Source organism: Notamacropus eugenii, chromosome 4 (genome assembly GCF_028372415.1).
Source record: "Notamacropus eugenii isolate mMacEug1 chromosome 4, mMacEug1.pri_v2, whole genome shotgun sequence".
NCBI lineage: Eukaryota > Metazoa > Chordata > Mammalia > Diprotodontia > Macropodidae > Notamacropus > Notamacropus eugenii.
In genome coordinates, this window is record NC_092875.1 from 129,261,796 (window position 1) to 129,279,430 (window position 17,635).

Genomic DNA, 17,635 nt, shown 5'->3' on the forward strand with positions numbered 1-17,635 from the left:
TTTGCTTCCTCAAATGTAACCGTTCATTTTCTGCTACTGTGTTTGAAATGGATTTTCATCATTCCTGAAATGTTATCTTCTGCCTATTGTTTCCTGGAGTTCTTATGTTCTTTTAAGACTCATATCAAGAAACACATTCTATGGGAGTCCTTTTTTGGCTCTCTAAAGCTACCTTTTATCGGCTTTGTATCTATTTTGTTTATACTTGCATATATGTATTGTTTTCTTCTATAGAATGTAAATTCCGTGAGGGCAGACAGTCTTTGTATCCTCAGTCCACAACAGTGCCCTGACACATCGTTGTTTTATATATGCTTCTTGCTTGATTAAATCCTGTGGTCTTTTGACTTAGTAAAAATTCTTTTTGTGGTGCCACAAGTAGTATTCTACTTAAATTCCATTTGCTGACCTAATAATACCAGATATATTTAAAATCATGTTACACTACTACATGTTACATGTTACACAGTGCACACATAGGCCAATCAGGTGGTTTGTTTACATCTCTAATTAAAATGTAATTAACTTTGAGGCAACATCTAGTATAATGATATTTTTTTTGTAATGTCACTCTTTAAGTTTAATGGCTTTTATTTAAGTTTCCTCTAGTTAAATTGATAATTTCTAAGATAAAAAGCCTGGTCCTTGATTTTCAAACTGATTCTCATGATTAGTCTCCCAGAGAAGGGAGACTAATTTTTACCCTAAATACCTCCCTACAGCCACCCAAGTTATATTATTTTCATTGGGAAGTGCTAAGCCTTTGCCCAGTTATAAATTGGTACTCTCATTTTGATTTTAATTTCTGTGGTGTTAGATATGTGAAGTTGTCATCTTTGTCATTTTCTCGGGACAGATCTTTATAACTTAAGTCCCCTTTTGGGGACTTCTTCGTTGTGTGTTTTTTTGTTTGTTTGCTTGTTTTACTCTGAGAAAAGCCACTGTAAATATTTTTGTCAATATAAGTCTTTTCCCTTTCTTTTTGGATGCAAGGATTCTAGTAGTGTAGTGCTGGATTTTCAAAAGGTATGTCCAGGTTAGTAACTTTTGAGAGCATGTTTCTTAATTGCTTTCCAGTATAACTACCAATTCTCACAAAAGAGTGCTAGACTTCTGTCCACCTCTTGATGGGTGTAGAGAGTTGTTATGTTTTTCTTTAGTGATTTGGAGTTTTTCACATACATATGCATACATATATATCCTATAAAACAGCTTCCTTCCACTTTTAAAAATCTTCTTGTACTGCAAACACCTAGATCAGGGAGTCTTAAACTAGATGTCCAAAGGTCCATGAATGTGGATAGGAGGGAAAATAACTTTATTTACGCTAAGGTTTGACTGAAATTACATTTCCTTTAATTACTTAAAAACATTATCCTGAGAAAGGGTCATTAGGCTTCACCAGATTACCAAAGGAATCCATACATTAAAAAAAAAGTTGAAAACCTGTGGTGTAGAGCGAGCAGTGACTTGTTACAGACATGTTGAGTTTAAGTTGTTTTCCAGGACATCTAGTTTAAAATGTCCAATTTCTGATGAAAGAGAGACTAGAAGAAAGACTAGAGCTGGATATCTCAAGGTTCCCCCAAACTGTCAAGCTTCAATACCTTGTATACTTGAGTTACCTAAATAGTCATACCCATGGAATCTGCTGAGATTATTGAATGAGAATGTAGAGGGGAGAATAGAGAGAACCTACAACAAAATCTCAGGAAATAGTCACTGTTTAGAGCAGTGACATGGATAATGAACTGTCAAAGGAAACTGAGAAAGAGTAGTCAGGTGAGCCTAGAAAGACAGTTTCATGAAGCCTAAAAAAGAGTTTTTCTTGAAGAGAAAGTGGTCAATAGTATCAGATGAAGTAGGATAAGGATTGAGTATAAGACAACCAGATTTAACAGTTAAGAAAACTTTGGTGGTAGCCAAGATATATAGAAAACAGCTAAGACCAAAAATATTTCCCCAATAGATAAGTAGTCAGAAGATATGAACAAAATTCTCAAAAGAATAACTGCAAACTATTAAAAATCATAAGAAAGAATGTCCTAAATAACAATAAGAGAAATGTAAAGCAATCCAGCAAACTAAGGACAGCATAATTAGTGCTGGAGGGACAGTAGAAAAGTAGGTACACTAGTGCATTTTTGTTGACATTGTAAATCAGTACATCCATTTTGGCAAGAAATTTAGACGTATGTAAGTATAATAATCAAAATATCTACATGCTTTGTCTACTTAAAGGAAATAATTAATAAGGATGAAAAAAGCACCCCTATACACTACAATGTTTATAGCAGTGTTCTTTGTAAAGAGCTAGTTGTAATAGCTATGAATCATGTAAATTGAATTATGTAAATATAGTATATGCCCATTATTTGGGGAATGGCTAAACAAATTGTGGTACAAGAATATAATGGAATATTATTGTGCTGCAAATAATGATAAATATGTTGAATACAGAGAAACATAAAGGTTTACATGATCTGATGCAGAGTGAATAACCTTGATTACAACAACTCAGATGAAAAGATTAAATACAAAACAGTAACAAAAATGAATGTTGCAGAAATATAAAGAAACAGTCATGACTCCACAGAAGAGAAATGAGAAGACACTCCCACCCCATTCTGTTTCAGAGGTGGGAGTCCATGCATGTGATACACTGTTTTTTAGACATTTTCAGTGCATTGGTTGTTTTTGCTGATCTTCTCCTTTCCCCTTTATTTTCATATGATTTTTGATAGTTTGAATTTTTTCCTTTAAAAGCTACCTTTTCGTAACCGTTGATTCTTCTACTAGGGAATGGATTTTATTTTTTTAAATTTTAGTTTCCTCTATATCTTAAAAATGAGACTTTTATCAGCAAAATTTGCTACAAAGATTTTCCCCAATTTTACTTCTCATTTTAGCGACATTGGTTTTATTTGTGCAAAAAATGAATTATATGTAATCAAAATGGTCCATTTTGCCTGAAACATAAGTTAGTTTGGTTTTCTGTAAATGAGAGCTCTCCATGGTAAGTAAACTCCTTATTTCCTGTGTTCCCTAGGTGGAATTTCAGCATTGAAATTGAGTGAAGGAACAGATCTCAAATGACATTTTTAATGACCAACTTAAAGTAAATTTTTCATTTCATCCTACCTAGTCATATACTTTCATAATTGACAGCAATAAATTTGTAGCTTTAACACCAGTAGCTAAAATGAAATAGATTTGCAGGGATATCTTGAGTTATTTGCTTTGAAAAAGCTCAGTATGAATCTCTTGCAATATTTACATAACACATAATATTTATGTCTTGAGAAGGGTCCAACTTGGAAACAACTACAAAAAACTCTTTCACTTCTGGTATTTTTTCAGAACTTTTTAAAATGGAATTTGAGATACAAAATCCCTTCCTCTTGTCCTGCAAAATATAAGTGAAGCATAACATGCTGTCCATATTGCTTGCTACTTGGCAAGTGGATTATTTGTCAGAACTCATTAACACTTAAAAGGAGAATTATCCAGGAACAAAATAAAGTGCTTTTTCTAAAAATGTTTTGTAGGTCCACTAATGTTAAAACAGAAAGACTGTATTTATGATGCTTGTTGAATGGAATGACTAATTACCTAGGTACATGAGAATTTGTGTGGGATATTTTAATGAGAAACAGTGAATGCTTAATAAATTTCTTAGGCAATCATATGGGTGGCATTAATAACAGATGTATTTATTTATTTGGGGTGAATTAATGAATATTTGATGCATACTGGTGGACAGCATGCAGACGTTTTAAATAATCTGTACACATCATAGTTCTGAGTATACAGAGAACCCATTTTAACTGATTTTCAAATGCAAAAGATGTTTGCTTGAATCTGCTTCTAAATTCTACTTGCCTCCAACATTGTCTGAAATGTATGTGTGGTTTGGCAAACATCCTGTTAGAAGAATAGCAAAGTGAAAGTTTTGTCCAGCTAAAAGAAGGACTAGGGCCTTTGTGCTGGTTGTCACATGGTACTGTTAGAAAAGAGGGCTGGAAGCGTTCTCTAGGAAGTGCTACTTGTTAACACTGATGCCAGAACAGAGGCCTGAAACTTGTATATACTTAGGTGTTCGCCAAATCTGTTGAATTCAGTGATGAATTTCAGAGGACATTTTCTCCCTGTTGTCCTCCTTACGGTCCTCCCTCAATCCTCTCTTTTCCCCCAGAGGCCACCTGATTATTCTGACTGAGTCACTATCCCTTAATGAAAACTATTCATCTTCCTGCTGACCTTCACAGTCATCTTTAATCCCAATCAATATTCAGCAGCAGAGTAGTCCTGTTGAAAATACCACCATAGCACAAGTTGTTTTCCTTTTGGGGAAACATTTGAACTTTATTAGCCTAGGATTCTTACAATTACTCATCATATTACTGGAATAAAAGCTCCTCCAAACCAGGAAATACTTTGTCTATTTTTTCTCATGCCCAGGACTTTACGTCGTATTTAATAGTCATTTAATAAATATTTATTAATGCATAATTTTATCATTTAAAACTCTTATCTTAGTGTCTTGATAGGATTGTTATTGATTATATATAAATTTGATCCCATAGGGAACTAGTTGTAGTTGAACAGTATCTGTGAAGTATAATAGTTTTTCAAAAAGAAACTATTTAACTTTTGTTAAAAGTTTGAATCATTAATTTTTTTTTTGATTTTAGGAAGATCAGTTTATTTTTAGTTTTCAGCATTCACTTTCATACGTTTTGAATTCCTCCTCTCCCCCTCCCCTCCAAGACTGCATGCAATATGATATTGGCTCTACACATATATTCCTATTAAACACATTTTCACATTAGTCATGTTGCATAGAAGAATTATAACGAATGGGAGAAACTATAAGAAAAGGGGAAAAAGCAACGCAAATTAAAACAAAAAAGAAAATCGCCTGCTTTGCTCTGCATTCAGACTCCATAGTTCTTTCTCTGGATGTGGATGGCATTTTCCATCATGAGTTCATCCTTTGTTTTAGGTCCTTGCATTGCAGAGAAGGGTTAAGTCTATCAAAATCAGTCATTGCACACTGTGACTGTTTCTGTCAACAATGTTCTCCTGGTTCTGCTCTCTTCACTCAGCATCAGTTCATATAAATCTTTCCAGGATTTTTTGAATTCCTTCAGTTCATTTTTTATAGCACAATAGTATGCCATCACATTCATATACCACAACTTGTTCAGCCATTCCCCAGTTGATGGGCATCCCCTCAGTTTTGTTCTTGGCCACACCAAAAAGAGCTACTATAAATATTTTTTGTACGTTTGCATTTTGATGATCTCTTTGGGATACAGCTGTAGAAGCGGTATTGCCAGGTCAAAGGATATGCCCATTTTTATAGCCCTTTGGGCAAAGGTGGACTATTAATTTTGAAGCATTTCTGTTGGTTGGCCTTTTTCTTTTCCCTTATTTGTTATTCATAATTTAAATGATGTATTGCTTTTCTCTCATTTGTTATTTGGATAATTTAAAGATTATATTGATTTTTATTAATATTTAGTTTTATGTCTCTTAGAGTCAGCAAGGTCATACAGTGGCAAAAGGGCTGGGCCTGGACTCAGGAAGACCTGAGTTCACATGTGACCTCAGACACTTGTTTAGTTGTGCTCTATTTGCCTCAGTTTCCTCAACTATAAAATAGAGGTAATAATACCACCTACCTCACAGAGTTGTTGGGAGGATTAAATGAAATATTCAAGGGTTTAGTCATTGCTTTTCTAAATAAGTGATTCATATTTTATAAAATTAAATCAGTATGCATAGATGTCAGAATTCATCAATTCATTTACAAATTTTAAATGACTGTCACTTAGCTTATATAAATATTTAATTCTTAAAATTGAAGTACTTTGAATTCCTAAAGAAGTAACCTGTAAAACATAACTTACTTCCTGTCTTTGACTCCCATGTGTTTTATAGATGTGCAGTCTGGGGTAGCCCTTTCCACCCGTCTAGGAGGACATCTCCAGTATTGATTTACTGCCACTGCGCTCTCCTAGTTTAGCAAGTGTTGTCTAGTTGTTTTTTCTCCGATTGAGCCACATTTTTGCAGCAGTTTCTTCCTATTTCATAAGAAGAAAATGTTTTTCTTAAGTAGATGTATTAGAAAAGTAAAGGAGGAGGGGCAATTTCCTTTCTTTTTCCTTTCTTATTTTAAAGTATGTCTCGGATCATAATGTAGTGAAAGGAAGAAAAGGGTAGAATGGGGGTAGATGGTACAAAGTTACTTGTTGGAAGCAGACTTCAAATTTCTTTTTATTGAAGACTAGGTTTTCTGATTCAGTGTTTCTAATTCTGTATCTTTTATAGTGATTGTCAGGTGATTGTATACTTTCATGGAGTGGCCTGTATTTACCTAAGATACATTTATTAAAATGTAAATCCTAAAAAATTGTTAAAATTTGTATCTTAAAAGAAGAAAATTTCCTTCAAATGTTTTTCCTCCAGAAAGAAATAGTTAATGCAGTCAGTTTTGATTTGTTTTGTTTTTTGTTTTTTACAAGTCCAGGTTCATTTAAATTGATTTTAGACCTAGGGACTTTTAAAAAATTTACTGTTTGGCAAAGAATATATTTGTAGTTGTTTCTTTGGAAAATATGCATATGAATATCTTGGTGCTTAGCTATGAAAAGTAGTATATAGGGGTTAGCTAATTAAGATGACTAAAGTGCACTTAAAGCCCTTCCAGTTTTTTAAAGCCCTTCCAATTTTTTCAGCACTTACTCAGTTGCTTCTAAATACTGAGTTGGTTCAGTGATAGTGACCAGTTTCTTTTTGGAATTCATTGACTTACTTGCTCTTTCTCCTGTAGTGGAGAGATTTTAATTCTTAAGTTTTTAACTTAACACCACCATGACCATTTCCTACCCTTGAACGCTAATAATTGGGCTTTATAGCACCTAATAAATATAATAAATTTGAAGCTGCAATTTTCTGGAAAAGATTTGTTTTATAATTTGACTTTAACCTAATAGTTATTTCTTTCCATTTCTAAATAGTTTATCACTTCATTAATTTTTGCCATTAATTCAGATATGAATATGAATAGTGAAAATTATTTAGAGAGCCTGTGTTAGGTAAGAGGATATTATTATGAGACGCAAGATTCTTGTTCATAGCACCAAGATATCTTTGCAGAGTTTTTCTGTGACTTCTTATTTGTACTTTCAGGGAACAATCATTGGTACACAGTAACTCAAAAAATAGTTTGTATGCTTTCTATGAAAATTTTCCTTTTTTTGTTCGCCTTCCTTTTGTTCTTATTTCTGCCCATCTGTTCTTTTAAATTACATTTATTTCTTAATCAACAAGCATTTATTTTCTCTCCCTCCCACTTGATTCCCCATGTACCTTTCCAACCCTTTCCTCAACCCCTCCCCCTGGGGGTGGTGGTGACCATGATATTTTAACCTTGTAACAAATATGCATAGTCAAAGAAAACTAGTTTCCCAACTGTTGGTGTTCAGAATCTCTGTCTGCACGTATTAATCCATCACTTACATGTTAAATGTTCTGTGGAATCATGGTTGGTCATTGCCTTGATCAGTTTAGGTCTTTCAGATTTCATCATTTCTTAGCTGTAAATATTTTTGTCCTTTTCCTTCTCCTTTGATCTCTTTGAGATATAGGCCTACTAATAGTTGTTGTTCATCCATTTTTGAAGAGATGTAGATGTCTCTGAATTTGTGCAGTTCATGTTTCCTTTGTGCTACTGCTGTTCTGCTTTGCTCATGGAGTGCAGTGCCTTCTTTGATGTGGACATACTGTGCTGGGCCATCCTGTGACTCTCATGTCTAACAATTAGTACTAAAGTTTTTCAGGGAGATCCTGAGAGTGTCCCTGTACAGCTTCTGATCACTGTGTGAGTGCTTGCCTTGTTTGAGTTCTCCGTAAAATAGTCTTTTAGATAAGTATGCATTTGGACTGTGTGACCAGTATGTCAAAGTAGTACTCTCTGTACTAGAGTTTGAATGCTTGGCAGTTCACCTCAAGAGAGGACCTCAGTTTCTGTACCTCATCTTGCTCAGTAATCTTCAGAATCCTTCTAAGACAATTCAAGTGGAAATGGTTCAGTTTTTTGGCTTGGCACTGATAGATATGGTCCAGGTTTCACAGGCATATAACAGTGAAGTCATCACAATTGCTTTGTTTGTATACCATTGGATCAAGAGTGCCGTCATTATCCAACTCTACTAGTAGAATCAAAGAATTTGCCCATTTTATTAACTTCTTGGGTATTGTTGCCCATTTATTCTCCAAGGTCCACACCAAGTAGGCATTTGAAAATAGATGGTCACAATTTCTTTTGAATATGCCTTTGTACTTAAGTTGTAAGAGTTTGGGAACAGTTGAAGCTGTCTCTGCTGATGCTATCACATAATCACCACCATCTCAGAAAAAGGAGACAGCACTATGTATTGCCCCACTAATTTTGAAATGCCACTTCCTTGAGTATAGAATAGAACAGGGGGAGAAACTTATCAGTAAGTAAGAGCCAAGACTTGCTCTCAGTTATATGTCCAAAAGACATCTGCCAATTCCTTCCATTGCAGAAATCCTGCTTTGTGAAAATAGTGTTTTTCTATTGGTTTGGGGGAGGAGTGAGGGAGAAAAAATATCTTACCGGTCTTGGAATTCCCGGAAAATAACACTTGGAAGGATCCTGAGAAGTTACCTCTGGTCCAATCTCATTTTACAGGAAACTGAAGATGAGAGAGATTAAAGAATCTTAATTTAATCTTTCTGAAACTGATTCTGATTTTATTATATTTGCTAAAGTACAACATTATTCCTACCATTAATTGAACTGTCTAGGATCATAGAATTACTAAGCCATTTGAAAATTTCCTCTTTCTCAAAGACAGACCTTTGCTATGTTAGGGAAGTTGTATCAGCTTGATTACAGACACTGCTGTTTTGGGTATACCTAGATTTATTTATGTGTGAAATATAGCAAAAATTAAGATTTGAAATGGCTGAAGATAAAACATTAACAGATGTATTGTTTTGAAATAGTTTTATTGATATCTTCTGTTTGTTGTATCATTATAGTTATACACAGCATCCTTTCCCCTCGCCCACCCAGATAGTCATCCCACATAACAAATGGTATTTTTAAGAGGAACTGATTGATAACATTGAAAAACAAAAATATGTAGGTATAACATCAATGCCTTTCCTCCCACCTTCAACAAAGGGAGATGGGGTTGGGGATATCCTTTCTTTTCTCTTCATTTGAGTCATGTTTGATCATTATCATTTTGTTACATTCACTTTTTTTTTTTGGTGTGCATGGTTCTTTCTGTTTACATTGTTGTAGTTTATTCTGAACATTTGTTTTCTTGGCTCTGCATACTTCACTTTGCATCAGTTCATGTAGATATTTTCTCTGCATTTATTACATCTATCAGTTTTTAAAGCACACTGATATTCTGTTACATTCACGTATTACTACGTTTAGTCATTCCTCCATCAGTCAACATCTACTTTGTTGCTGATTCTTTCTATCAAAAAATGCTGCTATAAATGTTTTGGAAAATATGGGGACTTTATTATTTTGATAGATTTGTTGGAATATAAGACCAGTTAATGGAGTCTTTTGTTCAAAGGGCATAGTTAAGTATTAAAGAAAAGATATCCATATTCAGAGTTAGGAACATTTGAGCTTGGGAAATTTTTAGGCAAGTATCTATCGCTTTGATAAGCACTGTAGTAGATAACTTCCTCATGTGAAGTGAACCTGGAAATGAGGAATCTGAAATCTTTGTTATAATCAAACTAAAGGGTCCGAAAGATTCTAAAATCTCTGATAGTAGAACTTTTTTTTTTATGAGCAACAAAAGAATACCTTTTAAAATAGTAATGTATGTTTTATATTCTAGTAGTTTAGTCAATTGATCGGGAAATAGCAACAAGCAGATTTTTAGCCCTGTTGTCTAATGGGGAATTGTTTAAAAAATAAGAACTGTCTGTCTCCTGCAGAGAGAGGTTTCTCATGTCATTTAGGTCATTATTTGACTTCTTTTTATCCTCCAGAGCCAGTCACCACTCTAAAGATTTGAGGGGCAGATTTTTTTTGCCTTATAACCCTTAGCAAAATTTTTATAAATAAATTCTTGGGTCTTGGTTGAAGAAGTAAACATCATCAAAATTTAGGCTTGGTACATTCATAAGTTAATAAAAATAATTATTTTACAACCTTAATATTATTTTTCTTAGTGAATTTAAAGAATGTAGATTGCAGTTTTGAACTAATCAATTTTCTGATACTTAAATATTGATTCTTGGTGAAGTAGACATTGATTATATAATGTATTCAACCCTTTAAAGACTTAAAATGTTTGAATAAAATATTTTCTTACTTAATGTGTTTAGATCAGTTAGTAATTTCCTTTTATTCTTTATAACTTGCTACACTGAGGAGCACAGAGTAAGGAAAATGAAGAATTTTTAAAAATCAGTATATACAGTAGGGGGCACCAGATGAAGACGAAAAGGAATTCTGATGTTTTTAATCTGCTTCAATCAGTGCAGTATATATACATTGCTTCCTCTTATGGTTTCAGCTTTTCTGTTCTGCAGTAGATTGGGGGGGGTGGGGGTAGGAAAGCAGGTAGAACTTATTTATAACCTTAAATGAAACTTATTCCCTTTGAAAAAAAGTTAATTGTATACATAAATCTGTAAGTATTGGATTCTTTACATCAAATTATTGAGAATCAAGTTAACTGACCTAATAATTGTTACTGCATCACATTAGTTTTTATATGTAGTATTTTAAAACTGTTTCCTAAATCATGATCTGACATTACTTCTTTTTTTAAAGAGAAATTAGATTTTCAATAGAATAATAAGAAATTCAGAAGGTATTTCGTTGTTTTTTTGTTTTTGTTTTTGTTGTTGTCAAAAGAGTTGATTTTAAAAAAAAGATCTGGAAATGGATGGTACTGCTTTGAATATTTAGTTTAGTTTCTTCTAGAGGTTTTGTGTAATGTGGTTGCTTTTCTGGATGGTTTTAAATTTAATGATTTGTCTTTTTTACTTAGTCCAATATCAGATGGAAATGATGCGCAGTCTTCGTCACGTAAATATTGATCATCTTCATGTTGGTTGGTACCAGTCTACATACTATGGCTCTTTTGTCACCCGTGCTCTCCTGGATTCTCAATTCAGTTACCAACATGCAATCGAAGAGTCTGTAGTTCTCATTTATGGTTTGTAAAAGTTTTTCTTTATTATTCTTTTCTCCATTAATATTATTACTACTATTTTTGCATTCTGTCTTTTTTGTCTATAAGAGTAGCCTGGCAGGCCCTCTCAAGTAAATACCAACCCTGTGTCTGCAGCAGCCTCAGCAGCAGCTAAGTCTAGACAGGGTTTCCTTCTTTCTGTTTATTTTTCTTGCTATCAGAGCCCTGATGTGTATGTTTTGGAATGCTGGAGTAGCTGCTTCATTTTTATTCCTCCATCTCCCCTCCCTTGTTGAAGGGGCTAGTGGAACTAGACCAGATGTCTAACAAACCCCGATTGCTAGAGTGTCTGGCTCTGTACGTGACTGACCAATCATAACACAACTTGCCAAGATTTTTTTTTTAATACCTCTGACAGGAGTGTACAAAACCTGGACTGTTTCTTAGCACAAAGATTTTTTTCTTTTCTGCCTATTTAATGGTGTTTCCTCAAGCTCTCCAGACCAGATGTTCTGTGCTGTATCAGAACCGTAGGCAATTTAACAGCTTTATAGCCTTCCCCCTCCCCAAACACTCACAGTTCGCCATATCTGGCAGACTTGCATATAGTTTCCAGCTGAGAAGTAAATGTAACGTCCTGAGTATCTGTCAGAAAAAATACTAATGAATACGATCAATCTTATGAGCTGCCCCAAAATTGTTTCAGTATGTTAACAATTGGATTACAGTAAAGAACAAGTTGTTAAAGTGTACTTATATTGGCTGGAAACATTGCATCATCAGACCTTGATGAATTTTCCACTTGTTTCAGTCTATTTTGGTTTTCATTTTATCACCTATTGCTAAAAGTTTCACTGTGTTAAGTTTCAGACAACATGAATGTTAACACAGGTTTTAGTCTAATATTGGCTTGCCCGAGCCGTTATCATGCTCCAAGTGTTAAGCTTCCTTATTGTAGGAGTTTTAAAACAGTTACTTTTAACAAAATTACTTTCTCCCAATGTAAAGAGACAGTGTCAAGACAGCACTCTTAATCTCTGTGATCTGTGTTCTGATGGGACTTTACTGATTTGAAAAATGTACAAGAGATACCTAGCAGCTCACATATATTTGAATTCAAATTATTTTTTAATGGACTGTTCACTGTAATTTTCATATATAAGTTGATTTTCTTCTAACTTTTTCTTTATAATGAAAATAACACATCTTGAAAAGATGGCATTTTGGAAAGCTATAAATTCAAAAGGTACTAGGTTTTTAGTTTTTCTACAGAAAGATATTTTGCCCCATTTACATATACTATATATTGTAATTTTTAGTTATCCCATACTTGCTTACTGATTTGTTGTTATATATGACATGTATCTATTCAAAATTATCAGATTAATTTCTCATTTTTGCAAGTAGTAAAATTCATTTAGAAAAAATAAAAAAGTGATGACAATTTTTTTTTATAATTATTCTTTTTTCTTATTTGAGATCCCATAAAAACTGCTCAAGGGTCTCTATCCTTGAAGGCATACAGGCTGACTCCTAAACTGATGGAAGTTTGTAAAGAGAAAGATTTTTCTCCTGAAGCGTAAGTACTTTTGCTGTTTTGAAAAGGGATTTTAAAAATTTGGTTTCTGGAATATTTTGGTGAAATTCACTCCATACCCCCTAGTACCCTCCAGGTGTTAATTTGATGTACTGTGTTTGCTTTACATATAGTGTTGAGGTTGTCAAAATTACTTGGTAGAAACTTCTTTCTTCCTTTCCATATTTAACATCTCCTTCACAGAATGTCTCCCCTAGTAAGGGTTTCAATTAATTAAAATTAGGTTATATATTTAGGGAAACAAATCATTCAATAAATGGAGATGTAAAGAAGGACCATACTTTATCAATATAAACTCCTTGTAGGTGGGGTAAGGGTGTGAAAGAAAGCATAAATGACCTTTTAAAAAGCTTGGATTGAAAATATTGTATATTGGAAGCTTTACAGAGGATTTTTTAAACCAGATTGGTGGTTAGGTGGGGTAGGAATTAGCATTTCGATATTGGTGTTTTGTCATTCTACTTAGTCATAACGTTCTGTTGCATTGCCCATTAGAAACTTTTTTCTGTTTATCAAATTTATTAATTTTCACATTTTTTGTCTTAGTCTTCAGAATGTATCTTCTGTCCTTTACTCCCCTCCCCTTTCCAAGATAGTGAAGTTTTTGCAAGTTACGTAATTTATTTCTTGACTGTTCTGTATTGATCTTAATACTGGGGAAATTACATAGCCTCCAAGATAGTGAAGAGATGTCAGTAGATTTTATGATATCAGTTAGCTGTTAGGGAAATTAAGATTGAAAGAATTTGAAAAGAAAAGCATGCTTAAGAAATGGTATTAAAAATTTTCCTTAATACTACACTGTTGGTATTCTCAGCCATTTTATGTCTAATTTCTAAGTACTTAGTCTTTCTATTAGTTGTTAATCTCTTTTCCTTTCATAGGCTTTTAAGATTAAATTACCGAGTACTGGACTGTTTCTCCTTGCATAAAAATAATTTAGTCTTTTTTTCATGCGTAAATACAGACTGCTAAGTGTGACTATGAAATTAAGATTTTATTATTGCTGGCACTCTTTTAAGGATATCTATTGGTTGGGAAGCGAAGAACTAAATAAGTAAAATTGTGTTATTTGCTAGGCTTATAACTGAATACTCTGATAGCCTAATATTTAATTATCCTAATAATTTGCCTTTTGATTGGCTTTCAGAATAATCCCTACCCATTTTAGGGGGGTGGTAATGTAACCAGCTTATTAACCCCAAGGGATACCAACCCAAATGGGAATAAAGTTATATAAAGCACAAGCAGTTTTAACATTTATTTATGACCATAAAGACTGAAATATTTTTAACTTGTTTCACAGATTGAAAAAGGCAAATATCACCTTTGAGCACATGTTTGAAGAAGTGCCGATTATAATTAAAAATTCACATCTGATCAACGTACTAATGTGGGAACTAGAAAAGAAATCAGCTGTGGCAGATAAACATGAACTGCTTAGTCTAGCCAGCAGGTAAGTGGGCCTGTCTAATCTAATGGAAATTTTATATGTTCTTTGCCACTTTTCTGGAAAGGATACTTTTACTCAGTCTTCACCTCCCCTAAAGGAAATGATTTTCCCATAACACTAGGCAGTTACTGAAATACATAAAAGCTTATTAGCAAGAGCCTGTATATGCTAGCAGTCCTTTCTAGACTTTGCTAAGAAGTAAGAATAGAAAAGCATTCAACTGCCAAGTGTTGGGATTTCAGTCAGTCCTATCCAAATGATCTTCTTCTAATTTGCTTTCTTGTTTGATTTGTGCTTTGATAACATGAATGCCTTAGGAGGGGTGGTAGGGATTTTAAAATTTGACATGGCTTTGTTGTACAATGACCTCATACTTAAGGAGCCATCCAGATAGTAAATAATTCTCTGGAGAAATATACTTCTTTTATCAAAGCAACATTTTCACTTTTTTTTTCATTCACCTGAGATATGTGTGTGTGTGTGTGTGTGTGTGTGTGTGTGTGTGTGTGTGTGTGTGTGTGTGTAAGCTTGAGACAAGACATTCTTTTGCTACAGTGAGATATTAGTTTGTCTGCTTGGTTTTCAACTAAAATCAGATTTTTTTAAAAAAAGTTTAGTAGTGACATAATTTTCCCAAATGCAACTATTTAGTTGCTAGTGATTTAAAAAAAATATTCTTAATTTACAGAGAAATATCTTCAAGAAGAAACTGTATTTTAAGATCTAAAAAATGTAGAAAATAAAACAAATCAAAGTGAGAACAATGCACGATTCCTGTTTTTGTTCATTTATGATCAGTTTTTGGTTTCTTTTGCAAGGAAGAAGCAGGTTGGAGAACTGTGGAGTGAAGTAGCATCTTGCTCTCATAAATGCACTGCTTGATTTTCAGTGTCATTCATGGTTCCAGTGATTCCAAAAATAGTATTAAAATAACACAAAAGAGCACCTTGGTACGGGAGTCAGAAAACACAGTTACAAAGACAGTTACTAGAAGGTGCGCGTTCCCCCATACCTGGCCTGATGGTTCTTTCTGCTATGACTTCTGGACTGAAGTTCTTGTTCAATTCCCTCTCAGTCCATCAGTAGTTTAATGGCCAACTGTAAGAGAATGGGAATTAAAAAGCAAACAGAATAAAAAGACTTGAAGAAGGATTATGAATAGAGTTTAGCACCAGAGACCCACTTTCCTAGGAAAATTCTGAGCACTGGACTATTTGTGACTGGATGTTAAAATAGTCATACACTCCTGACTCATTTTTTTAAACATTAAATTAAAAATTTTCTGGTTACATTTTAAGTTCCAAAATGTTTCCCTCCTCTGTTTATCAGTTCTTTTCTCTGGAGGTGGATAGTATCTTGCTTCACAGGTCCATTATAATTGATTTGAGGATTTATAGTACTCACAATAACTTAGTTGTTCACAATTATTCTTCAAACAATATTGTTGTTACTGTATACAGTGTTTTTGTCTTGGTTCTGCTCACTTCACTTTATGTTATTTCTTGTAGTCTTTCCATGTTTTTCTAAAGTCAACCAGCTCATCATTTCTTGAGATACCAGTAGTATTCTGTTGTAGTCATATACCATAACTTGTTTGACCCTTTCCCAGTTGATGGGCATCCCCTCAATTTCCAGTTCTTTTCCTTTTCCCCTGATCATGTTGGGAAACAGACCTAATCGTTTGCTTGGTCAAAAGGTATACAGTTCTTTAATTCTTTGGACTTAATTCCAGATTGCTCTCCAAAATGGTTGGGATCAGTTCATAGTAATGTTCATTTTTCCACATCCCTTCCACCATTTGTCATTTTCCCCTGCTATCATTTTAGCCAGCCTAGCAGGTATGAGATGATATCTCAAAGTTATTTTGATTTGCAGTATTCTAATTAATGATGTAGAACATTTTTTTATGACTATATATAGTTTTTATTTCTTCATCAGAAACCTTCCTGTTCATATCCTTTGACCATTTATTAGTTGAGGAATGACTCATTCCTATAAATTTAACAAAATTCTCTAGATTTGAGATATGAGATCTTTATTCTGGAAACTCTGAAAATTTTCCCCCAATTTTCTGCTTTCCTTCTAATCTTGGCTGCATTGGTTTTTATTTGTACAAAACCTTTTTAATTTAATGTAGTCAAAATTATCTGTTTTACATCTTTTTATTCACAAATTCTTCTACCTGTAGGTCTGATAAATAAGGTGTTCCATGCTCCGTTTTTCTTGTAATATCTCCCTTTATATCTAGGCCATGTATCCCTTTTGACTATATCTAGTTAAATGGTGTAAGATACTGACACATACCCAATTTCTGCCACACTGCTTTTAAATACTGTATTCTTGCCCCCCAAAGCTTAAAACTTTACATTTGTCAAACACAAGGTTACTGTATGTCTGCTCTGTTTCCCTGAACCACTTTTCTGTTTCAAGGCCAGTACCAGATAGTTTGCCTTATAGTATAGTTCAAGGTTTAGCACTGCTAAACTTCTTCCTTTGCCTTTTTTTTCATTATTTCCTTTCATATTCTTGACCTTTTGTTCTTCCAAATGAATTTTATTATTATTTTCTAGCTGTTTTGGTTAAATAATTTAATCAGTTTGACATTGAATAAGTAAATTAGATAGAATTGTAATTTTTATTATTGGCTCTGCTCATCCATAAACAAGGAATATTTCTTCAGTTATTTAAATCTGATTTTATTTGTATAAAAAGTATTTTATAATTATGTTCACGTGGTTCCTGGGTTTATCTTGGCAGGTATACTCCTAGGTATCTTATACAGTCTACAGTTATTTTAAATGGAGTATCTCCTCTTGTGGGGTGTTATTGGTGATATATAGAAATGATGATGATGATTTATGAGAGGTTTTTTATATACTCCTGCTACTTTGCTAAACTTGTTTCATCTGACTTTTTAGTTGAATCTCTAGGATTTTCCAAGTTTATTGTCATGTTGTTTGTAGAGAGACAGTGTTATTTCATTTCCCATTTTGATTCCTTTAATTTCTTTTTCTTTTCTAGCATTTCTAACACAGTATTGAATAATATTGGTGATAATGAGCATCCTTGTTTCACTCCATCTTATTGGAAGGCCATCTTTGTCTCCATTACAAATAATGCTTGCTGGTGGTTTTAGGTAGATTTTTCTTATCATTTTAAGGAAAAATCCACTTATACCTATGCTTTCAAGTGCTTTTTTAAGTAGGAATGAGTGTTGTATTTTGTCAGAAACACTTTCTGGTAGTATATTGCTGATTTTATGATTATTATGATTTTTGTTACTGTTATGATCAATTTTGTTAATAGTTTTTCTTAAGTTTTTCTTAAATTTAGACTCACCTGTATATAGAACAGGTTAAAATTTGTGTT

The 17,635-nt window shown here is 33.5% G+C and overlaps 1 protein-coding gene across 1 annotated transcript in view; it reads left to right on the forward strand.

Moving 5' to 3' along the window:
- EIF3H (eukaryotic translation initiation factor 3 subunit H) overlaps nt 1–17,635 on the forward strand; it is a 112,413-nt gene that overhangs the window by 77,161 nt on the left and 17,617 nt on the right. The window contains exons 3-5 of the mRNA XM_072603242.1: nt 11,073–11,240; nt 12,696–12,795; nt 14,120–14,269. Coding sequence (XP_072459343.1) covers nt 11,073–11,240; nt 12,696–12,795; nt 14,120–14,269 — 418 coding nt within the window. The remainder of the gene's footprint in view (nt 1–11,072; nt 11,241–12,695; nt 12,796–14,119; nt 14,270–17,635) is intronic.